The sequence below is a fragment of the Giraffa tippelskirchi genome, chromosome 10, assembly GCF_054371585.1.
Source record: "Giraffa tippelskirchi isolate mGirTip1 chromosome 10, T2T-mGirTip1v1.2.pri, whole genome shotgun sequence".
Taxonomy (NCBI): domain Eukaryota; kingdom Metazoa; phylum Chordata; class Mammalia; order Artiodactyla; family Giraffidae; genus Giraffa; species Giraffa tippelskirchi.
In genome coordinates, this window is record NC_137284.1 from 88,729,748 (window position 1) to 88,755,080 (window position 25,333).

General features: G+C 35.2%; 1 protein-coding gene across 4 annotated transcripts in view; it reads left to right on the top strand.

Moving 5' to 3' along the window:
- Positions 1–25,333, top strand: part of MAGI2 (membrane associated guanylate kinase, WW and PDZ domain containing 2) — a 1,446,920-nt gene that overhangs the window by 772,899 nt on the left and 648,688 nt on the right. For all 4 annotated transcript variants that reach the window (XR_014067178.1, XM_081535656.1, XM_081535657.1 and 1 more), the window contains exon 3: positions 22,649–22,768. Coding sequence is in view for 3 of the 4 variants with exons in the window: in XM_081535656.1 (XP_081391782.1) it covers positions 22,649–22,768 (120 nt within the window). In the remaining variant the exon portion in view is untranslated. The remainder of the gene's footprint in view (positions 1–22,648; positions 22,769–25,333) is intronic.

Genomic DNA, 25,333 nt, shown 5'->3' on the forward strand with positions numbered 1-25,333 from the left:
AGACCACCAAGGAATTTCTACCAGTTTAAAAAGGATTTTCATACTCAAAATACACTTGATCTTAAAAGGTCACATAATATACCTAGCTATCATATTACCTTTGTTAGGGTTATTCAGGATTTCTCAGTGCCTCAGGCCATTTATCCTTTATGCTAAGTACAATAAACATGATGTTTTATTTTTAAGATAGAACCCCAACTCTTTAATAGTTCTTCCCATTAATATAACAACCTGTATATTTTGAGTCCTCTGTTTTGCCAAAGTAGACTGCAAAAACAATGTGTATATTGATTAAGCATTCTGTGGGATTAAGCATTTCTGTGGGATTTAGTCCTGTAAGAATGCTTACACGTGCTTACACTCAAGTCCAGTGGAAGGTTAATGAAATAATGAGGCTGCTAATCAGGTTTGTAAAACTAGTCTCTTTTTTGTCATTTCTGTGACATTTCATCTGTGCAAATGCCAAAAGTTTAAGAAAAAAATCCCAGACTTTTGGTTGCATTTAGAATTTGATGTATATTATAAATAATATATTTTAACAGAAATTCATCTTTGGCTATACTTCAAAATAATTCAATACACCCAGACTATATTTTAACAGAAAGAGAGTTTAAAACAAAGAACACAGAGGGTCTACAGTGGGCACGCTGAAGTAAAAGAGTGATGAATATCCAATGGTTTAGGTCAATGTAGGTAATGTGAGAATTAGGAGGGAAATTTTGCTTTTGGGTTTTTTTCCCCCTATGGAAGAAAAGGACAAAGCAGAAAGTTTATATCTTTTGTGTGTCTGCCTCTGTTTACTTTTGTTTTGTGTTGCTTGAATTATCTGAAAGCAACTTAAAGTGTTCAGCAAGATTCTGGAAGCTCTGCATTATCAGTCTTTATAACAGTAGACACACTACTATGGGATCAAAACTACTTCAAAGCTCATGGAGGAGCTATTTCCAGGATATGCAATGATTGATTTGAAATAACATGATGTGAGAGATAGTACTAAGAATCTTAAAAGATGACAGAGTGTTTTTCAAGCTTCATGTAATTTGATGAAGGTGCCTTGTCAAGGATTGCTAAAAGCTTGCTCACGAGAACTCCTTAAATCACTAGTGAGAATGTAGCTGCTTCTTGATTGTTTTTGAGTAGCTTCTTGCAGAATGAGGTGACACTATCTGTTTGGATACAAAAAAAAACAAACACAAAACCTAAGGGACTATTGTGTGTGTACTGTGCTTGTTAGCCAGACATCATCATGCCACCTCAGACAGAATAGTATTTAGAACTGAGTAGGATTTAATTTTATTTCAATATACCTAGATTGCTTTTATCTTTTCATTGTGTTTGAAATGATTAATAGCCAGCAGCAATCCTTAGTGAAGGAATAACAAAGACTGCTGCTGAATATTGTTATTGACTCAAATGATAAAGATATATTCTCATTATAACTGCTCATAAAATAAATTTCTTAACAAAAACAGCTTCTTCTTCTTCCTGTATACTCCCCTATAGGTTCTTCATTAAATGCTCTCTCCTCTTACTGTTGACTCAAGAGATGTTTCCAGGTTAAATCTCCTGATCTTGAAAGTCTGTTTTGCCTGGTTTTAGTTCTTTCAGTTGCTTTCTTTGTCCACTCTCATGAGTGAAATGACATATGAAACACTTGCTTTGGGAGACCACTCCCACAGGAGACTTTGGTTCCCTCTATAGCTCCAGATGCCTGTCTGCCCCTCCCCTAGAATGGGAGTTCAAACAATAGGAACTGAGGTCACTGTCATTATTGAGAGAATATATTAAGCCTGTAAACATGGATACTCTTTTTTTTTTTTTTTTCCAGCATGTGCACCCCAAGTCACTTTCTTTGTGATAACACCCAGGATCTCTCATGCAGGACCATTAGTGGTTATAGTTTTTGACCAAAATCCAAACCTCTAAAGCAACAAAAGTGGAAAGTGGAAGCCTGGCATATAATGAAAGAGAGAGAGAGAGAGAAGTTACTCAGTTGTGTCCAACTCTTTGCAACCCCATGGACTGTATCCTACCAGGCTCCTCTGTCCATTGGATTTTTCAGTCAAGAGTACTGGAGTGGGTTGTCATTTCCTTCTCCAGAGGATCTTCCCAACACAGGGATCAAACCCAGGTCTCCTGTATTGCAGGTAGACTCTTTATTGTTTGAGCCACCAGGGAAGCCACATAATGAAAGAAGGAAATCCAATTCTTATTGAGTTTCTGACTTACCTACTACATGTCAGACTAAGCCTTCCAAATCTAAGTGTGGTCCATGCATTAGCAGTGTCAGCATTGTTAGAAATTCACAATCTTAGGCCACACCCAGACCTAACTTAATGGTGGCTCAGACAGTAGCAAATCTCCCTATAATGCAGGAGATCTGAGTTCAATCCCTGGGTCAAGATGATCCCCTGGAGAAGGAAATGACTACCCACTCCAGTATTCTTACTTGGAGGATTCCATGGACAGAGGAGCCTGGCAGGCTACAGTCCGTGGGGTTGCAAAGAGTCGGTCATACTAGAGTGTGAGAAGTGTTAGGATAAAGCATTTGAAAGTATTTTCTCATTTAATCCCCACAGCTCTTTCACATGCTTGGCTTTATTATCCCCAATTTACAAATGAGGAATATGGGGACTAGGAAAATTAAATCGCATACTCCAACCCAGGCTGTAACCTTTTTCCTATACACCACTGTCCCCAACTGTATAACTCTATGCCAATAAGAGGAGTGATGATCATGCCAAAACACAGGGTTTTAATAACCTAGGGATAGTTTGACAGCTGGGTAGCTACCAACTGCTCTGAATAAAAAAAAAAAAAAAAATTTGTTAATTACTCTCATAGCCAGGAATATAACAAAGCAAATAGTTTCATTATTTTTAGTCACACCTCTATTTTCAACCAGATGGTATTAACTTCTTTAATTTGTAATCCAAAATTTCACTAGATTTTGATATAAACAAAACTTTAGCTGTTATCTCCACAAGCCAGATTTAGTTTTGGACATTGAAATTTTGCCATGATAGTAGATGTTCCAAAAAGGTGACACTGATTCCAAAGCAATTCCTAAAGCAAAATAAAATAATATATTTTTTTACTCTAGTACTACATTGGAATTAGTGCATAAAGTTGTAAGATGTAAATACTCATTTACAGATTTAAGTTCTGATGGTTTGTTAAAAATATCTTATAAAAATACAAAGTTTTAAAAAAGTGTCTGACTGCTTTTTCATCACAACTTTTATGCTCCCCCAAAAAAGGGCAGAAATGAAACAGTAGAGATTGATGTTTGTTTCAACATGTCATTGCGGGAAATAAAAGAAGTGCCAGTACCCAACAGACACAAAGTTCGAGGCACTCAAGGTCACCTAATAGAATCAGAATGTTCCAGCTAAAGGAAATCAATCACCACATCGGGGCTGACCTGACAGCACATTATGTAGAATTTTGAAATGTGTGAGCGTGAGCTTACAGAACTTGTGAAGTCATGAGACTGGTCACCCAGGGTAAAACTTGTGTAAACCTACAATGTATCAGATTTTTGTAGCAAAATGTCTTAGATTGACAGCGACAAACTTAAAACTATATGGCAGATAGAAGAAGCAAGCATTGGAATTCCCAGAAACAATAAATTTCACTATCTTCCTAAATTTTCAAAATACGAAGAAATCAGTTGAAAGTCAATCAAAGATTTCAGCTTGCTAATGATAAATCAAATTACTGATTATATCCCAAGATCAGTGATCCACAATGCTGGTGGACATGAAAATCACCTGGGAAGCCACCAGTGAACACTAACCCCAAAATTCTGAATTAATTTATGTGAGGTGGAGCCACTGATTTATAGATCTATTCAGGTGATTCTACTGTGTAGCCGGAATTGAGAGCTCCTATCCTACGCATTGCTGAAATAAATGAAAAAACTAGTGGAGAGACCGGTGTTTGATATGCTGTTGAAAGAAAATCATGAGGGTTGGCCATATTTGGGGTTACAGCTATTGTATCCTTGGAAGTTAGGCTAGCATAAAGACATCGAATGTCAGCATGGATTTATGGAGGCCTTTTCTTTCCCCATTACTCTGATGTACCAAACAGTTTCCAGTCAGTAATTGAAAATGATGGGGAAGAAATTGTTTTATGTTTAGTTTTTTCCTTATTAAAAGGATTCTGCAGTGACCATCCTTGTACAATATTTGGTCTATGAGAAAACATCTGTATGATAAATTCCTAGAGGTAGAATTATTTGATCAAAATATTTACTACATTTTAAATGTTGATATTAATTGCCAACTGTCCATCAAAGAGGTTTCAGTAATTTATTTCCAAGTAACATCTATTCCAACCTGTCTAACTGTAAGACTGAATATACAAGAGTGATAGAATGACTAAGAATACTGATCTAAGAAGGAAGAAGATTTGAAGAGAGCAATGGTTTTGGAAAAATGTGAAAAGGGATGAACTGAGAATATCATACACATACATAAGTACATTTACAAAATTGCTGCCTTCCTACATGTGGTTTTGTCTCCAGTTAAGGTAACATTACTCATCAGAAGTATTTTCACAGCATTACAGAACTATAAATGTTATTTTAATAGGTACTTAGTACTTATGTACTGGTGTTTACTTTAAAGTGTCAGAAGTGGAGAAAAATATAACAAAGACCTGAGTATATCCCACAGAGATTAATAAATTTCAATATTTTCCTACCTTTACTCAGATTTTTTTGTTTTTATTAACATATTGCAGATACAGTTGAATCTCTTCCATTACACTCTTCTCCAAATTCCCTCCTTCGTCCCATGTTCCTCTCTCATCTTTCAGAGATATCACTCGCCTGGGTTTGGTGTTACTATTGCATGCACTTTTTCATAGTTTTGTTATGTTTGCATCTATGAACTAGTTGTGCATATTAAGAAACTTTATGTAAACAGACACCTGAGAGTTTTTATCAGAAGTAGATTTTTTTTATTTTTTCAAATGTTCTTTCCATATGCTTTTGAAAATGTTTTATTTTTTCAGTTTGTGAATAGAATGAAATATGACTTTTGGTTTCCAAATGTTAAAGCAAGTTTGCATGCATGGTATAAACATTTGTTCACAATGCATTTTCTGTTTTACATACTGCTGCATTCCATTTACTAAATTATTTTAAGAGTTTTTATATATATGTTCATGAGGACTGTTAGTCTTTGATTTTCTTTTCTTGTGCTTTTGACATTGTTTTGGGATTAGAGTAATGCAGGTCTTGCAAAATGAATTGGATAGTATCACCACTTCTTCAGTTTTCTGAGTCTGTGTAGACTGGTATCATTCCTTTCTTAGATGTTTCACTGAATTCACCAGGAAAGCTATATGGCCCTGGAGTTTTCTTTGAGGGATAGTTTTAAACTAAAATCTGAAGTAGACACATAGGTGTATATCACACTATTTATGTATTTTTTAGATATGCTCTGGTTATGCTAAGGAATTTGTCCATTTCATCTTAGTTATCAAGTTCATTGGCATAAACTTGTTAATACCATCTCATTAATAAGTTTTTAATATCTATTTGATCTGTAGTGATGTTACTACATTGCTAATATCAGCAATTTGTTCCTTTTCTTTTTTGAAATCAGTCTGGCTAGAAGTTTATCAATTTTATTGATCCAGCTGTTGGTTTTCTTGTCTCTCTATAGATTTCTGTGTATTTTATTGACTTCTACTCTGTCTTTATTAGGTCCTTTCTTCTTATATCTTAACTTTTGGTTTAACTTGCCATTGGAAGAGATCATCAAGAGGATATGATTACCAGTTGACCTGAGCTGGACCTGGGCAATGGAAGGTTCTATACCCACTCCTCTGTTCTTGGAACATTCATTCTGCTCATCGTTCCCACAGTGGGAGCCATTTTCAAGGTCATAGCCTTGAAAGAGCAATGTGCTGTTAAGACCATATGAATGGTATATTGACTGAACCCAGTCAACCTCCTTATAACTTTCAAGATTTTGGTGGACAAGCCTGGAGATCTATTCCTTGCAGCTGCCCAAGAGAAGTCTCATATGTGAGGTCTCTTGCTTGTTAAACCTGCCACATAACCATCTAGAGTGACTTGTCTCCTTCTTCAACTTTTCCCTGTGCTGTCTGTACTAACACACAGTCAGTTTGTGAGCCAGTCACCCCTTTTTCTAGTTCCTGACGTCATTGCTTTGGGACTTTTGGTATTTTCCAATACAGATATTTTATAAATTTCTCTGTAATTCTTGATGTATTACCATCCCACAAATTTTGGTATGTTGTGTTTTCATTTTTACTTAGTTCAGAATAATTTCTAATTACCTTTGTGATTTCTTCCTTGACCTATGCTATTTAGTTTCTGAATATTTGGGGCCTTTCTATTACTGGTTACTAACTTAATTTTATTAAGCTCAGAAAACTTAATTTTTATTATTTGAACATTATTGAAGTATTGAAATTGTTTTATGACTCAGGTATGATCTATCTTGGTAAATTTTATGATGTACATTATTCCACTGCTGTAGGGGGGTGGTCTATAAATGTCAGGTTAAGGTAGTAGATAGAGTTGTTGAGGTCTATTTCTTTACTAATTATCTGTCTACTTGTTCTATCCATTATGGAAAGAGGTGTGTTGAACTCTGAGTATAATTATGTAATTGTAAATTTTTCTTTGTGGTTCTATATTCTTTGCTTCATGTATTTTAACTCTCTGTTATAGGTACATAAACATGTAGAGTTTTTATGTCCTCTTGATGAATTGACCCCTTTATTATTATGAAGTGACCCTCTTTATCTCTGTTAATATTCTTGCTCTGATGTTATTATAGCATGACAGCCTTAATTTAATCATAACATGACACATCTTTTTCTATCCTTAACACTTTGAGCTTTTTGGGTTGTATTTAAAATGTGTTTCTTGTAGTGCTTGCTTTTTTAGATATAACTTACCATCTTTATATTCTAATTTTGTGTGCCCAGTTGGAGATTGCTTTAGGGTTTATGTTATATATCTTAACCTATCATGTCACCCTACAAGTAACATACCACATCATATATATTAGGAAAAGTTTGCTATAGTACAGTAATCCCCTCCCCCAACATGTTTTCTCTTATAATCATACATTTTAATTCACTGTTATAAACTCCACAATGTAGTGTTGTTATTTTTTGCTTTAAACCATCTCTTATCTTTTAAAATTATTAAAAATCATTTTATATTTACTATTTTAAATACTACTTTGAAGTAATTATTATGCAGGTGGCTGCAACTGTCTGTATCTTAGTAATTTGACATTTGGATTTTTTTTTTCCATTTTTGTCTTTCTAGAAGCCAGTGTAGTCACCAAAATAACATTTTTTGCAGTTTCTACAAGTCACGTTCCTATACTGTGTAAAACAGACATATGCTTTATTGGTAACTGAAAGAAGTTAATTTGAAAAAGCTATGTACTATATAATTCCAACTATATGGATTCTTAGAAAAAGTAAAACTTTGGAGACAATTAAAAGGCCAGTGGCCACCACAGCTTTATCAAAACCTATTGATAACATTTGTCAAAACCTGTAGAATGCATCACACACCATATGAATCCAATGTAAGCTATGCATTTCAGTTGATAATAGTGTGTTATTGTTGGCTCATAAATTATACCAAATGTACCTCACTTGGAAGAGATGTGGATGGTGGGGGAGGCTGTGTATTTTGGAGAGAGGGAGATGGAATTATAGGAACTCGCTGTACTTTGCACTCAATTTTGCTGTGACCCTAAAAGTGCTCTAAAAATAAAGTCTATTGAGAAATATGAAAAAGGACATATTGTCTTAACAACCAAAACTTTATTCAATTCTTAATAATTTGCGATTTTTCCATTTTGAGGAAATTACTACTTTTTCTTCTGCTCAAAGCTCTTTTAAAATGTTTGTAGAATTCCAGTTTTATAAGTTTGAGGTTTTCTTTTCAAAGATATCTTTCCTTTGTACTCTGCAGCTAATTTCTTGGTAGTTCTGAATTATCTTTCTGGATATCTCTACTCAAAACTCAGCAACAGTTCAGAGAATGTCTTACTTCCTCCTATGCCTCCTCTGCCTCCTGGTTTCATTATTCTCTCTGAGTAGAACACTGGATCTGAATGTGCTCTGAATGGTGGCTTCCCACCTCCTATTCACCAAGTATACTTCCCTGTCACCCCCACCCACTGCTTCCATCCATCCCTCATGAAAAAAATGTGTATAGAACATTTCATGGGTGAGTGGACTACCATGTTACTTGGGAGTCTGACTTCTATAGGTAGTCTTACTGGGTTTAAATCCTGACTCTGCCACTTACCAGTCCTGTGACTTGAACAAGTTACTCAGGCTGTAAAATGGATAAAATGCTATCCACCTTATGTTGTTAAGAGAAGTAAAAGAGATGATACATGCAAAGTGCATAGTACAGTGCTTCACACAAGGTTGTGTGTGTGCTCAGTCACTCAGTCGTACCCACCTCTTTACGATCCCATGGACTGTAGCTCTCCAGGCTCTTCTGTCCATGGAATTTTTCCAGGCAAGAATGCTGGAGCAGGTTGCCATTTCCTACTCCAGAGGATCTTCCCTACCCAGGGATTGAAACTGCATCCCTTGTGTTTCCTGCATCAGCAGGAAGATTCTTCACCACTGTGCCACCAGAGAAGCCCTTGACATAAGGTTAGAACTTAATAAATATTAGTATTTATTAATATGATTGTTTACACAAGGAAACTTCCCCTAAAATTTCTTCCTTTGCTATATTCATCAGTCATATAGTTTTCTTTTTTATAGTAGATAAACATCCACTCACAAGCATTCCATATGTCTTTGGACAAATGATAAATTTGTTTTAAAAAAAATTCAAAACTGTATTACTGAATATATTACAAATTAGCAGATTGTCTCAGCAAGAGAAAGCCCTCTAATTTTTTTAATGTTTTGCTTTAATGCAATAAATAATCAAATATTTTAAATTGCTTAGCCTAAGATAATTCTCTTTTTCTTTGTCTTGTTTTCATATATTACGCTAGTTTTAATAAGATATAGTCTTATACAGTTTATAGGCATCTGTATATTTTTCAGATACAATTCATCATGTGATTGCTGATATTTATATTAGAAAATACTCCAATATTCTTGCCTGGAAAATCCCATGGACCGAGGAGCCTGGTGGGCTACAGTCCATGGGGTTGCACAGAGCAGACACAACTGAAGTGTGACTAAGCATGAGATAATTAGAAAATAATCAGTTTCTTAGCACATATAGAATGTGAATGAGACTGTCAGTTTCTCCTACAAATCACATGTAACTTGATTCCCATGGTAGATATGTAGCATACATATGGGTCATTATAGATATAACATGATACAATTTACTTTTGAAGTTCAGAAGCACTTAGAGGCTCAACACTTCTTCCCTATATTAAATGTCTACTGAATTCCATAGGCTGTTAGAAGCATTGTTAATGAAGTTATACCCATGGTAACAAGGTCAACAAGATATCATTAGTCACCATATAAAGATGCAACACCCTCAGTACTATACCTAGGGCATGGAGAAGCTTTACTTATAGGAACAGGTGTGTTTCTACACTTGGTGTGGTGTCACAAATCATGTAATTCTCCTTGCAGTTATGTGTTGAAATCAGTTCAAATATTCCTTAAGGACAGTTTTGCTTCTTGGGGGACAGATATCTATTTGTCTTTCTCATATGTTGTTCTCCCTTTTTTGTTTCTGTGTATTAGAAACCTACCTAGTTATGTTTTAAGGAATCTTCAAAGGGATAATGAACATATATGTGAAATGTTACACTTAACACTGGTCACACTATCAGAAACGGTCATATTTTTTCTCTCTATAAAGGTGGTGTACCCAAATTCCAGCATTTGAGTTACAGATTCTCTGGTGGCTCAGATGGTAGAGTCTGCCTGCAATGTAGGAGACCTGGGTTTGATCCCTGGGTTGGGAAGATCCCCTAGAGAAGGAAATGGTCACCCGTTCCAGTATTCTTGCCTGGAAAATCCCGTGGATGGAGGAGCCTGGCAGGACACAGTCCATGGGATCGCAAAGAGTAGGACATGACTAAGCAACTTTGCTTTTTCTTTCTTTTGGTTTACAAGTTCAGGCTGAGGAGAAAAGAGTATCAAGACACAAAGGGGCAAAAGACCTTATGCAGAGGTGGACAGGCTACTACTTGCAGGTCAAATCCAGGTCAAATTTTCTTGTAAATAAAGATTTATTGGAAAACAGCCACATTCATTCCTTTATGCATTATCTGTGGTTGCTTGCACTTACAATGATAGAGTTTAACAGATACCACTATGAGTTATGGCCGACAATGCCTAGTTAATTGCTGTTTGGCCCTTTTAGAAAATGTTTAGCAATCCTTATTCCAAGGGAGATCTTCCCAGGTGATGTAATGTTAAAAAATCTGCCTCCCAATGCAGGAGATGTGAAAAATGTGGGCTTAATCTCTGGGCTGAGAAGATCCCTTGGAGTAGGAAATGGCACCCCACACCAGTATCCTTGCCTGGAAAATTCCATGGAAAGAGGAGCCCGGTGGGCTCCAGTTTATGGGGCCACAAAGAGTCAGGCACAACTGAGCACCCATGCGCAGGCACACGCACACACACACACACACACACACACACACACACACTCCAAAGGAACCATTGAAGTTTAACTGTTGGGGGAGGTACAGAAAGCCTAACTTTTCTTGGATGTTAAACCTACAAAGAATGTTGATTTTAATATTGATTCATTAATGCCCTACAGTCCAGTTTGGCCAGCCTTTGCCTTTCTAGTTTTTTTTTAAATACCAGACTTTTTAATCCTTCTAGGGGCAGTCCTTAATTCTTTGGGTTTGAAAGCAGGAGGACTGTCACCCTATCAGATGTTAGCTCCCCAACCACTCATGCTTCTCTGGGGAGGTTTCTGCGTCAACAGCTGCATTGTGGTGTTCTCATCTCCTTTTGCACTTTGTCTCAATTGATCCTGGCAGATAACCTTGTGTTTTGTCTTCTTGATACAGTAAATAAGGATTTATCTAAAATTACAAATATTCCCTCCAAAGAAACTAATATTTATTTTGATAATTCACTATTTAATTCAATATCTTGTGCAGGAGTATCTTAATTAGCATTCTTTTGAAATGTCCTTAAAATTTTATTTTGTATATTTTAATTTGTGAAACTTCTCTTAATCTCTCCTGATAATTGCAAATCACAGAAACACTGATTTGAGAATCTATAAAGCCGAATATATTTGTTACCATGTGATTTTATTCTGATGTTTTTATATACATATTTCCAACAAAGGAATATTTGACAGCTCATTATATACATTCCTGTAACCTGTATCACTTTTAATTTGCTGTGCAATAAAGAAGTGAGCATAGTAACCTGGAAAGAAGACTAGAGGGTCCGGGAGCTTATGATAATTGCATAGAAACTGAGTCCTACTGTCCTTCAAACCTAAAGGATCACATAGGTCAAGGCTAGGTTGCTGACGGTTGCATGTCTGACATTTAGGTCTTAGAAAGGCAGAAACAGTATTCTGCCTCTTCCGGCCATCCCTTTTTTGTTTAACCTTCTGGGGCATAAAATTGTTTGTTAGCTTAAAAAAAAAAAAAAAAAAAAGCAAGGTACTACGTTTTTTTTTTTTTTCTTCAAATGCCGATTGTTTCATTTGATCAAGTCAAATCATTTTTCCTTGGTTTCTTAAAGAGGACCTGGGCCATACAGCTCAGCATTTAATGGCTGACTCACCCTTCCTCTTTTCTTCCCTCCATAATTATTTGACATGTGTATACTTGAGAACCTCAATAAATAAAAAATGATCATTCAACTACATGATCTGCACCATATAATCTGAAAAACCTGTCAGTGTTTCAAAATTCCTGATTAGTTAAATGTCTTCTTACCTGCATCTGGATTTTCTGGTAGTCTATAGACTGTATATTGTGATCTACCTTGGGCAATTTAGAATATAGAATGCCATTGTAAAATTCTAATACAGGTAAAATGATAAAGGTGTGATCCACTAAACCTTATATGCAACAAAGGTCAAAGAGTAGAGTGTCTGTGTATTGCTCAGAGTGCTGGTAATATCTCTGTAGTTTAGTTTTGGCCCAGATTAACTTACATGAGAAGAGTCTAAAAGCTTCAAGCTAAATATATGCTGTTTCTATAAAAGTCACTACAGATCTTTCCTTTAGCCCAGTATGTAATTTTGAAACATTGTCTATTAAATCATAAATTAGGTAATCAAAATGTATTTTTATTAATCCTATAGAATGCCAGATATAGAATATATCTACATTAAATATTGGAAAATTGACATAAAATTTCAAAATGAAATTAATAGGTAATATCTTCTATTCTCTTAAAAAATCAGGAAATTAATAGTTTAAGACTCTTAAGTTTATGGTTTACTACCCTGATTTATCTGTGAAGGTACAGTGTTCCTTTATCCTGGAATTAGGATTATTATATATTGCAAGAGTAGATCAAACAGCCAAGAACAGTTATCTAGGAATCTGATTTTCCTTGAATGAGTCATTTTATTTAGTCATGTCTCTATATCTAGACTGTGAATGTGACTGAGGTAAAGGCAGAATTTTGCTGGAGAAAGTAATTTGTGCAGCTAAAGATTCCTCAACAATCTCTTGGGTAGAAGAGATGAACTTTGTCATGAAGGAATGGTTAAGGTTTAGTTTTCTAATTCTTTGTCATCAAAGCTGTAATGATTCAAATGCTGTGCAATTAGGAAATCATTCATTTTGCCCCAGGTCTTCCTCAGTGTGTGTGCCGTCAACAATGTCTTGTTACTGTCAGTAATCAAGTATGATCATTTAGTGTAGAAGCCTTAAAATTAAAAATGTACATGCATGCATCAACTTTAAAAATGATAACCTGCAAACATTGCTTGTCTTTCTTACTTAGTGTCATGGGCTTTGAGTTCAACTGATAAAGATCAATAAAATAAACTTTGACTTTTAGATGACATTTTTCACCTCTGACTCATGTCTCCTCTGGTGTTTAGAGCAGGGACATAACTCTAAATAGAGTCATGGAAGTGATGAAAGACTTGGTGGGTCACGTACATGCATGCATGTGTGTGTGCTCAGTCGTGTCCGGTGCTTTGCGAGGCCAAAGATGTAGCCCATCCGCCGAGCTCCTCTGTTCATGGAATTTTCCAGGTTATGATACTGGAGTGGGTTGCCATTTCCTACTCCAGGGGATCTTCCTGACCCAGGGATTGAACCTGTGTCTCCTGTCTTCTGCACTGGCAAGCGGATTCTTTACCACTGTGCCATGAATATGTCTTCTAAATAATTTGTTCCAATAGAGAGCCTTATGGATACTAATTCCACAATGTAGCTAGCTGCCCATCCCCTGATTTAGTCTGTTTAGTATAGTTGTAGACAAGCTATAATTTATCATATAAATTATAATATATATATTATATATAATATCATATGTAAATTATATAATTTAGTGCATCAGATACCTTGGCACAGATAACATCAGATGTTACATTTTTTCTTGGTTGTTGGAGATTCACACATTTTTCATTTATGTCTTCTTATTTCATTCACCATAGTTTTTTCATAATACAGGAGATTTTCTGCATTAGATACTTGTTTTTCTTGCCTTATTCACTCCTGGTGAGCCATATACAAGCCTCCTATGTTTTTCAGAATTTAAGCCATATTGTTGCACATGTGGGACCAAGATAGTTTAATTATTTCAAGTAGTAATGAAAGTTATTTATAAGAAAGCATAAATGGAGGTGTGTTTATTTTTCCCCCAAATTTGATTAACTTTTAAAGGAACTGTGAAAAAGCAATTTGCAATAGCATAAGAGAGTACTTTGATTTTCCAGTGTACTTCTTGCAACTCCACTCACCTGTACACCACAAATGACAAATGAATTGTTTTCTCTGAATCCAGTATGCAGCTATAGATTACTCTAAGACCAATGACATATCATGAACCACATGCGTTTTGAGCTGTTGTGGCTAAATTAACAATGAAACTTAACACAGCTTTTAGTTTGGATTTCCTGAGATATGAGTGAGGTTAGAGCAGTGGTTCTCAATTTACTGTAACTGGACTAGAAGCATCACCATCACCTGGGAACTTTTTAGAAATACAAATTCTCAGGCCCCACCCAAGACTAGCTGTATCACAAACTGCAAATGTGACACCCAACAATCTGTGTTTAACAAGCCTCCTTGTCATTCTGATGCATCCTGTATGTTAGGAACCATCCATTTGGGTGTGAAGCTGCCTCATTGCAAACTGTTAAGATGTAAAACAGTAATTGGTTGCATATGAGACATTAGTCTAAACCTTTATATCCAGACATATTCAAGGAGAGCTTTCTTCTTCAAAAATGTCTCTGTGTCTGAAAGATATGTAGCATTACTAGTAGTATATGTCAATGCAATTTTCAATAATAATCGATAGTATCCTATTTCTGGGGATAAGAGAGTTTTAAAATAATTCCCAAGGTTTAGAGCAATAGGCAGTTAAGAAAATATGTCAGTTACCACTGGTATTTTGTACATGGATCTGTCACATCTTTGATATTATATAGAGCATACACAGTGTTTTATTGAGGAGGCAATAAATCTTATACCTAATATGTGATTAATTGAATGGTATGTTTTGCTTTCTGACCTTAACCCAATCCACTCTATTAGTTGATGTGAAATCTATAAATCTCACATTTCTTTATAATCTTTCTATCACATAGTAATTAATGGCCCAATCAAGTAAACGATATCATTTACTTTGCTTGCTTTAGCTCTATGTCTGTATAAAATCACACTTCTAGATTTTATATCATTGAAAATGAATGTAAAGAACCCAAGACCTAGGCTGATTATGTAAAAATTGGTAAGTGCTGTCAGTCAACGAATCCCATGAATATTTTTATTGGAAGTACACACAAAAATACATGATAGTGTTCACACTTGCTAATAAGTAACTGATACAGTAAAGAAGTGTCTTCAGGAATCTAAAAGTAAATTAATTAAAGGTTGAATCCACAGAAAGTCACCCTAGCTGTCAAGATTTATTTTCTCCAGTTTGCAATTAAGAAACACCAGGAAAAAAGAGAAAATATATTCAGAAACATGCACAGGAAAAGAATTCACTTTCTCAGATTCTCACACAGTGATGCATCTGTGTGCAATGCAGTGGGCACTGTGGAACTTTCAGCTCATCAAAATAGATCTTAATAGATGGCTAGACTGACCATCATCTAGATAGTAATACTTTCTGGTAAGCCAGTGACTTTTTTAAACAATTTACTAAAATTAGGAAATATTCTAAGGCTAAGGGGAAATGTGCCTTAGAGTTACATTTACCACCAATTTCATGCTCTTTTCTTACTGAGGCAAAAGGTGCAACATTCCTTTATTTAAAAGGTAGAATTAAAAAAAAATAAATCCATTGGCACCCCCAGTTGCCATGGTAACAAAATGCAAGTGTTTTCATCTGCTTGCACTGTGTATCAGTAATAAGCGAGGCATTTGGGAGCAAATTCACCCTCTTTAGAACATGTCTTTTGAGCACAAGTACTATGTGCTTTCGTTAACTCCTGAAGGAAATGTGATCCATGCAGTACTTAATTTAGCAATTATTCAGTAAGTTGTTTTTTAAAGAAATAAAACAATAGGAGATAAAGCAAAGACATAATTTAGTACCATTTCCTCCATTTTCATTCCTTTTAATTTTTTTTTTTTTTCCTGTGGAAGAGTGGTTAGGAAGACATAATAAAGAATGAATATGTAAACTATAATTTGGATAATAAAATTTATTTTGGACATTTCTAAATACCACTTAGGGAAGTACTAACCAAATATAGAAGAGTAATAAAAAAAGGTGAGCTTCAACTTTAGCTATGCAATGAATCATCTAGTATATTTCCTTGTTCATTCTCCCTAGCTTCCACCTTGTTCCTAGTGTTGGATGATTACTTGTTATTACTGCTGAGTCTTGCTTCACTATCATCTTTCTATTCATAATCTTCTGAGATAGGGAAGTGGCTATAATTATTTCAGCATAAAAATAAGGTAAGTATCTGCAGGAAATTCAACTCAACTATTTCTCCATTCTAGGTATGAATTACCTTTAACTATAAATTACCTTTGTATAACCTTTCATTACATTTCACATTATTTGCCTTATTTTTAGAATTGTATTTCTTTCCAAAAGATGTTCATAGATCACCAATTGCTTTCTCTCTCTTCAACCAGTTGCTTTCTTCTTCTGGCACCAACTGATTTAACCTCAACTAATACCTTTTTCCCCCCCAGACACATAGATCTAAAATCTTCTTTTGTGAGTATTGTTATTGAAGGTCCTATGCCTGAGGGTAAAAGTAAGTGATCCACTAATCAAGTTTTATGAGCACTTTCATACTTTTCAAGTGATTAAACAAAGGGTAGAAAATTTGCAGTCTAATCAATAGGCTTTATTGGCCTTAAGTGTCTGTCTAACAAAAGGCAGAGGATCCTCATAAATAGTGACTAAGTCATTATATCCCATATTTTAGCATGTAATCAAAGGAACTGATTTTTGTATACCCAGACAATAGAAGGGGGCAACCTGAGTCCTTAGGCATAAGAACTTTTTCTTCTTAAATTTTATCATTAATGAAATTAATTCATTTGAAATTTCCAGTATAAAGATTCCGAAAATAAGATACCATCAATGAAGCTTGTTACAATTGTATTGTCTTAGCGTATTAATATTACTAAAGAGGAATGTAATTGTGTTGCCATAGTGCTCATATTTTTATTTTTATAATACCCTTTTACACCCAATATTTCCCTCACTGTATAATAAGAACACTGATGATCAACTAAATGATGTTTTAACCCAGAACCACATATCTAAAATATTAAAATAAAAAGCTGATATCCTGAATTTCAATTCTAAGATTTTTTTTTTTTTTTTGCCACACCATCCTTCCACTTTCTGCCTTTAAAAATGAAGGGTAATGTGTGTGTGTGTGTGTGTGTGTGTGTGTCTATGTGTGTGCACATATATTACCAGTCATCAGAGTCCACCATGCTCTGTCATACTTATCAACCTTACGAAAACAGTCTTGAAATTTCAAAAATTCCTATTGGACACCAGTGTATAAACTAGACCAAGTAAGTACATGTACTAAGTGAAGTTTCTCTCTAAGAATTTAGTGATTCCTTTTAAAATATAGTCAGGCTCTTTGTGGATCTTCTGTTGACCCCCACAGGTCCCTAGCCAAACTCAATTCACCCCTCTGGGACTTGCAGCCCACATACTGCAAGTCTCTGCTTCCCTTCAGCTCCTTTACAGTCTTTCTAGTCAAACCTTTGTTCTGTATTGTCTAAACAAATGGTTAAAAATTTCAGTAATTTATTTATTAAATAGTCCATAGATGCCAGTGCCTTGATTTATGGTCATTTAACCCTGTATAGAATATTATATAACTTATAAAAAATGTTTTATGTATTTATTCTCTGTCTCTTCTTGTTAGAATGTAAGTTTCTTTTCTATTCTGTGTTCCTCAAAGATATATACCAGGTATCCTGTATAGTGTTTGGCACGTAAGTGCTCAATTAATAATTTTTGGCAAGAATTCATGGGGAAAAGCAACTATCCATGATGTCATCTCTGTTCTTTCAGACAAGAGTACTTAACATATAGTTTTTTCTGAGTGCCTGAAATTTTCTAGACATTAAGTACTTTATATGGATTATCTCATTTGTTCTTCAAATTAACTACTTAAAGATGCTACTGGTATTATTCCTAGAGTTTATAGAGATGATAAACCTTCCTCAAGATATTACTGATAGCACATGGTAGAGCATCAACAAGCTCAGGCAGTTTGACTCCATGGCTCATATTCCCATCTACTACAGCATATGCTTTAAAGTTAGTTTCTATCTTGTCTAAGCCAGAAAGTAATTCTAATGGTGGAAAATTAGGCTAAAATGAAAGGAGATTGACACTTGGTAGGCCAGAAAGGAAGATACTTCTGAAGTGGAAAATTCCTATATTATGTCCTCTCACATGTTCCATCAAGGCAAATCCCTCTAAAGAGACTCTGTAACCTGGCATACCATGAGAGCTGCCTTTATTGCCAATGATAGAATCTGTGGTTTTTCTGACTGTTTTTAACTTGTAGCATTTTCCTCTCTTGTCTTTTTTCAGTCAAATTTCTTGGCTACAGATTGGGTAGATAAACTCTTTGAAGAGGCTGTGATCAACTTCGGCCTCTACTATGGCTAATCAGGTAGTTCAGTGATAAACTAAAAGGGAGAGACAAGCATGCTAGTGACACAGCCATTGTTTGGTCCAGGAGGGAGGTCTTTGAAGCAGAGATAGTACAGGATAGAAAGATGACATTGTGGAGTTATAGGGCATGGAATTTGCCAACTATTTGGAGATATAATAAGAGAGTGAAAGAGACCTGAAATGTGACACTTACGGAAAGTTTCAGGGCATGCATGACTGGAAAAATGGTGGTGACATTAACAAGAGGAGCAAGATGGAAATATGCTTTCATTATGCTATTTTCCTGAAATACTGAGTCAAATTTGCCTCTCGTGAGGGTTGCATAAAGACATTTTCAGACATGCAAAGTCTCAAAAAATGTAGCTCCCATAAAACTTTTGATGAAAGATTTCTGACTTTGTGCTCTGCCAAAATGAGGGAATGGACTACAAAAAGAAACACGGGATCTGGGAAAAAGGGGATAAAACACAGGGAAGAGGCAAAGTGAATCCCCAAGATGGTGGCAAATAGTGCTCCCAGGATGATTGCTTTGTGGTAGATGAGCATAGTCCACATTGAAACAGGTCAGAAGTCTCTAGGAGAAATGTCTTCAGTTGGATAAACTTGACAAAATATTAAATATATTCTTAGAGATTTGTTTATCTAAGGAAAAGATAATTAATTAATTGAAATATTGATCAATATGTGGAAATTTAGAATTTGAAATATTCAATCTAGGGTAAAAATACATAAGGAAGGAAAATTAATCAGTGCAGTACATAGTTCTGCTGGAAATAAATTTACATAGTATTATTATAGTAAATGTTAAATAGTAATCTAATGCAAGTTTGTTCTAGTTGGAGAATGGGAGGAGGAAAAAAGGAAGAAGTGATGTGAGGAAGTGATATGAAGAAATATGGGCAAAAAGAGCTAAATCTTCATTTGCTTTACCAAGAAATCAGTAGTTCCCCGTGGCTCATATGGTAAAGAATGTCTGCAATGTGGGAGACCTGCATTCGATCCCTGGGTCAGGAAGATCCTATGGAGAAGGGAATGGCAACCTACTCCAATATTCTTTCCTGGGGAATCCCATGGACAGAGGAGCCTGGTGGGCTATAGTCCATGAGGTCGCAAAGAGTTGGACACGACTGAGCAACTGACACTTTCGCAATAGTGACTAAAATAAAAACAAGAACCATCATAAGTTAATTATTCAAAGATTTGAGGTAAAACAGAAATCAGCTAAAAGAGTTAAAAGTGTCTGGATAAAATGAAAAGTGTGTGGAGAGGGGTGATAAAAGTCTTCATTAAAAAATAAAATCTTGTACACTTGTAGAATAACAAACCTTGTAGAAGTGTAGTCTTTAAAATATATGTGTAACTTTGATAAAATAAAAACTAGACTTTGAGAGAAAACAGAAGAGATTAGTCTTGATAAGATGGATGGATGATTAGAATTAAGGATGAAAATAATGCAGATGAAGGAGGTAGAAATTAGGAAACTTTAAGAAATTTTAATTCAGAATATCTCTTTTATCACCAGAAAGAGAATGAGCTAATGTCTTCTGCTGAAAGGCTGAAAGTCGAAGCCTTTGCGTATTTGAAAATGGTGGGGTGGTGTCAGAGAGGGAAGGAGATACTTATTAAAAGGATTTCCATGCATCAGTAGAATCAAGCTAACATTAGAAGGGGAAGGGGGGAGGGATGAGCTTGGAATTTGGGGTTGGTAGATGCAAACCATTACATTTAGAACAGATAAACAAGAAAGTCTTTATGTATGCCACAGGGAACTATATCCAGTCTCCTGAGATAAAATATAATGCAAAAGAATATTTTAAAGAAAGAATGTATATATGTGTAAAACTGAGTCAGCTTTGCTGTACAGCAGAGATTGGCACAACATCATTAATCAACTATACTATACTTCAATTTATAAAAATGAATGAACAAAAAAACTTGTCAAGAAAAAAACAAAACAAAACAAAACATTAAAAAGCCTGAATCTGTAGGGTACTTTGTCAGTGAAATCTCATGGTTTTCTACAGGAGCTGTAGTCTATGAATTAAATAGCTGATAGAGAACTCAGAGGCTTATTAAGCTATGGGAAATGTTGAAGATGAACTAAAGGAAAGAAGACATTTCAGATCCCCAGTCCTTTAGTAGTTAGAAAAGCAAGTGAAGTCAAATATGAGGAACATCAGGAAAATTAAGAGAGATCAGGAAACTGGAGGCTGTAATTAGAAAGAAGAACAGAATGAGAGAAAAGAGTGGGAGAGTGATGCCAAAGATGGGAATTGCAGCATTTAAGATTGTACTGTAGAACTTCATCAAGAAGAGTGAAGTGGGCGAGCCCCCAGTCCTAATAGGCAGCCAGCATCAGGCAGATCAACAGCAACAAGTGACAATGATGCAGTCACAGGCAGAATCCCTGAGGCAAGAACTCTGTCACATTGGCCTGATGTGCAAGGTGTAGATGGAAAACCAACCAGTAAGCTGAAGTACTGATGGTCCTTCCAAGAAGAGCACAGCCGCAGACATGTTCACTAGAATTCGGTGAGGCAACTCATGCTAGTCAAGTCAGCAGCCCTGTAAATTGCCCTCAAGCTTGTGGGCAATGCTTACATTGTGCTAGCAGCACATTACTGCACTGCAAGCATTTCATTAGTCAAAGTGTGTAGCTTCTGAAACATGCAGATAAATTAGGAAGGAAAATTGAAACTTTGTTATGTGATTTTTCTTAATGATTAGAGTATGTTCTAAATAAATAGAAAAACAAATTGATTGCCAAAAACCATGTTAATGGACTTTTAATTCACAAGGGTTAAGCACATAAAAAGTCAATATATTGAAAGTTAAGGTTCTCATAGAAATATTGATTTGACAACATTATGAATACTAGATGTGGGAGGTTTGTATTTTATAACATAAATGCAGTAGGGAATATTATAAAATATTATAAAATGCACAGAAAATAACAAATTCAGGGAGAAGTCATTAAACATGATTATGGGGAAAAATTGTTTTGCAACCCTCAAAGAAGGTTGTAAAATTTAATTTTAGAACATAATGCCTTCAAACTTTAAAAAATATTTCCAATGGAAATTAATCATTTTTTTTACCCAAAATGAATTTTCCAACACATAGTATATTTTGACATTAGTTTATGCCTCTCATTTGTCATCCAGATTTGATCCTAATAGACTAAAGGAAGATGCATGGCCTAGTTGATAAAGATTTTGGAGAGTGAAAATAAATTTAAGGGTTTGAAATATTAATACTTTTTCAAGTATATAGAGAATGTGGACGATAGCTTACATGTCAATAAGCCTGCAAGTGAACTAGTACTTTGTTTACATATTTGCCTTCTATGTACTTGTGCATACGATATGCATGTATGCCTTATGAAAATTCCAATCAGACTATGCAAAATGTCTTATGTAGGTAGCATTGAAAAAGGAAGGAAGATGCTTAAAGCTTTCTCAGGAAAGGAAGTGTTCCAGGAAACAAATTCACAGACTTGATATGTCTCACTTTTGGTTCTCACCTCACAAGCTGGACAGAAATCTCGGAAACTGACTTCTCCAGTGGAGCTATACTGAGCAATAGGATTGAGTTCCTGTGGCTGTTTACTCTATAGGTGATATACAGGAAACAAGAGTGGTGGACCCTTGCAATGACCCCTGGGAGGGTATCGCCTCCCAATTTATCAGAATTAAAGGCAAGAATGAAGGAAGAAAAATGACTATGTTACTAACATTATAATACTAATTTAATTATAATCATTTCTCAATTCTAATTAGTATTTAGTTATTTAATTCTAAGTAATAGTAAAGATTTTCTGATCCTTTAAATCAGCCATTATTTGGTACAAAATAATTTTTAACAAATGACAACACCCTCCCCCAAAGGAGCAGACCATGAAAACATAAAAGTAAATTGACATTTTGCTAGCATTTTTATTTTCCATTATATTTTATGTCATAGCAAAGCGGTCTACAGAACAATAGAGGTCCTTTCATGGAAGTGAGATATGTAAATTCCTGAGCTAGCAGACTCCTGGCCCAGTATTCAAACCACCTCTTCAAAAAGGGCACAATGGTCTGCATTTTTCACTGAAAAATCTATGCAGCCACATTCCATGGCGATGAGCCCTTTATAAACTTGAAGAAAAATGCTTTGTATGTTTCCTTTAATCTTAACCCCCTGCTATTTTCTGTTTCCAAACAAACAGAAGGACAAATGCAAACTGCCAACTCACAGGATGTACAAACAAGTGTTACTGAATATTCAAAAGTATGGTGGTATTTCTAAAATTCAGCAACAAATCACTTAGAGTCTTTCTTTTGCTTTTAATTTTTTCCTTATTCAGGCACCACAAGGCCACATAAGGAGGGTGAGGTCCCTGGAGTGGACTATATTTTCATCACTGTTGAAGATTTTATGGAATTGGAGAAAAGTGGTGCTCTCCTAGAAAGTGGGACTTATGAAGGTAAGTAAGCACAGCTCTACTGCTGAATTTATTTCTTGTTGCATCACATTTTTCTCTTTCGACTGAAATGCATTAGAACACCACATTACTAAATTGCTATTGTTTTGGTTTGAGAGCTTTAATGAGATCACTTTAGAAGAGTATTTTGTAAAGAAAATTTAAAATATATCTTGGTAAATTCTTCTCTTGAGATGCCAATATATGTATATTCCGACTGTAACCTTGTGTTACTGATATCCTGAGGGTAAGCTGTGATCTTCAGCTAAAGTATCTTCATCTTTAGGTAGCATCTAAAGGACCACAGGGCTTGAGTTCCACAGTCCTGTAACTACTTCTGTGCAGTTTTCTCCAGTTACTTCACTTCACTTGCCTTCACTGGCTTCTCGTAGAAAATGATGGTGTAGGAAAAGATATGAATTGTGGATGAACTCCAAAGCTCTACCACAAGTTTCCTTGCGTGCCTGTGTCAAACATGAATGAATGAAATTAAAACCTTGAATGTGGGAAGTACGTTTTAGTAGAAAAAGCACTGTAACCTAAGCCAGGATCTGGTTCAGTTCCAAACCTGGCTTTACTCCTTACCCACTGTGAATATTAAGTAACCCAGGTAGTGTCTGTGAACCTCAGTAGTCTCACCTGTAAAAGGATAATGACAGCATTGAAAAATACAAATAAATAACAACATCATTCCATGTGTATGTTTAAGTAACATCTACAGGCCTGTAACAGTTTTATGTCTAATGAAATTACAGATCTGTGTCTGAACAGTGAGATTTTACTGGAACTAGAAAGCAGTAGAAAATAATACTTTTATTCTTTTTTTTTTTTAATAAATTTATTTATTTTAGTTGGGGGCTAATTACTTTAAAATATTGTAATAGTTTTTGCCATACATTGACATGAATCAGCCATACTTTTATTCTTATACTACAGTATTGTATATGTAAACTTTGCTTATATGTACTATGAAGTCCGGAGAAGGCAATGGCACCCCACTCCAGTACTCTTGCCTGGAAAATCCCATGGATGGAGGAGCTTGGTAGGCTACAGTCCATGGGGTCGCTAAGAGTCGGACATGACTGAGCGACTTCACTTTCACTTTTCCCTTTCATGCACTGGAGAAGGAAATGGCAACCCACTCCAGTACTCTTGCCTGGAGAATCCCAGGGATGGCGGAGGCTGGTGGGCTGCCGTCTATGGGGTCACACAGAGTCGGACACGACTGAAGCGACTTAGCAGCAGCAGTAGCAGCACTATGAAGTCCAAAGATGAATCTAGTCTTACTTAACTATAATTAATAGTGTGTGATACTAAAAACAAAACTCATATGCATTGCTGCTTAACCCATCAAATATTGGAGGTCTACAGTGAGCAACTAGGTTTGTAACAGTTTGTCTACCTTTTTCCTCCTTCATTTACTTGTAAATGTCCGGTGGACTATAGTTATTTAAGAACTCAGTATTTTAAAGTTGTCAGAAGTGTTATAACCTTGTTTTGCCTCACACTTCTATGGCAATTTAGGCTGAGACATGTCCCTAAGTTAAAGCTCAGACATTAAGCTATTTATTGCCATGTTCATAGGAAATAAGCAAAAATACCTAGGAAAAGAAAATGACTTTATATTTGAATGTTGTTTCTTCTTCTTCTTGTCAAAAATGAATGATAGTGAAGATTGATTGAAAATATTATATAATTTATTTTTATTGAAGTATAGTTGATTTAGAGTATTATATTAGTTTTGGCATATAGCATGATTCAATATTCTTATAGATTATACTCCATTGAAAGTTATTACAAGATGATGGGTACAATTCCCTATGTTATACAATACATTCTTGTTGCTTATCTATTTTATACATAGCAGTTAAATAAAAAGCTATGCTGATCATATAAGATGCCTTAAAGTATAGATGAAAAATGCCTGTATAAATCATAGAAAATAATGTCAAAGCAGTCAGAGTAAATTAACAATGAATTTTGTAGTATATTTTCCTGTGGACTTTGCAACATCATTCATTAGTTTCTATGTCTGCCAATAATAATGCCTTGTGTTTAGTTACCATATTTATGTAGCAAAGAACCTATGCCTTAACAACCAAGATCATTCCAAGAGTAGTATGATTAACAAATATGACTTGTTCTTTTGTTTTGTTAAAGATTGTATTAACTATATAGAAGGTAAAAAATTAAATCAAATGTTCATATTAAACTTCCTATATTTTCATGATAAACTAGATGCCATGGAGTTTAATATCAATATTTTAGAATTAAAACCTAACTTAAATTTTAGGTTTTAGCTAAATTTTGAGGGAAATATCCTGAAACCATACAAACATAACTAAGTTTTGTTATGATTCAGGGTGGATTTTCCTGAATCTTCTTCAGACATTTTTTTAGTGCTGAGAGTAAAGTTGGCTAAATTGTTGCCAAATTGTTAATCACCCCCATGTTCATAGAGCTGATTTTTGAATAATGAGGCTGATTTACACATATGACTTCAGAGAATCAGGGCTATTATTTATAAAAACACATTGTGTACTTGGATAAATAAGAATCTCTTTTCTT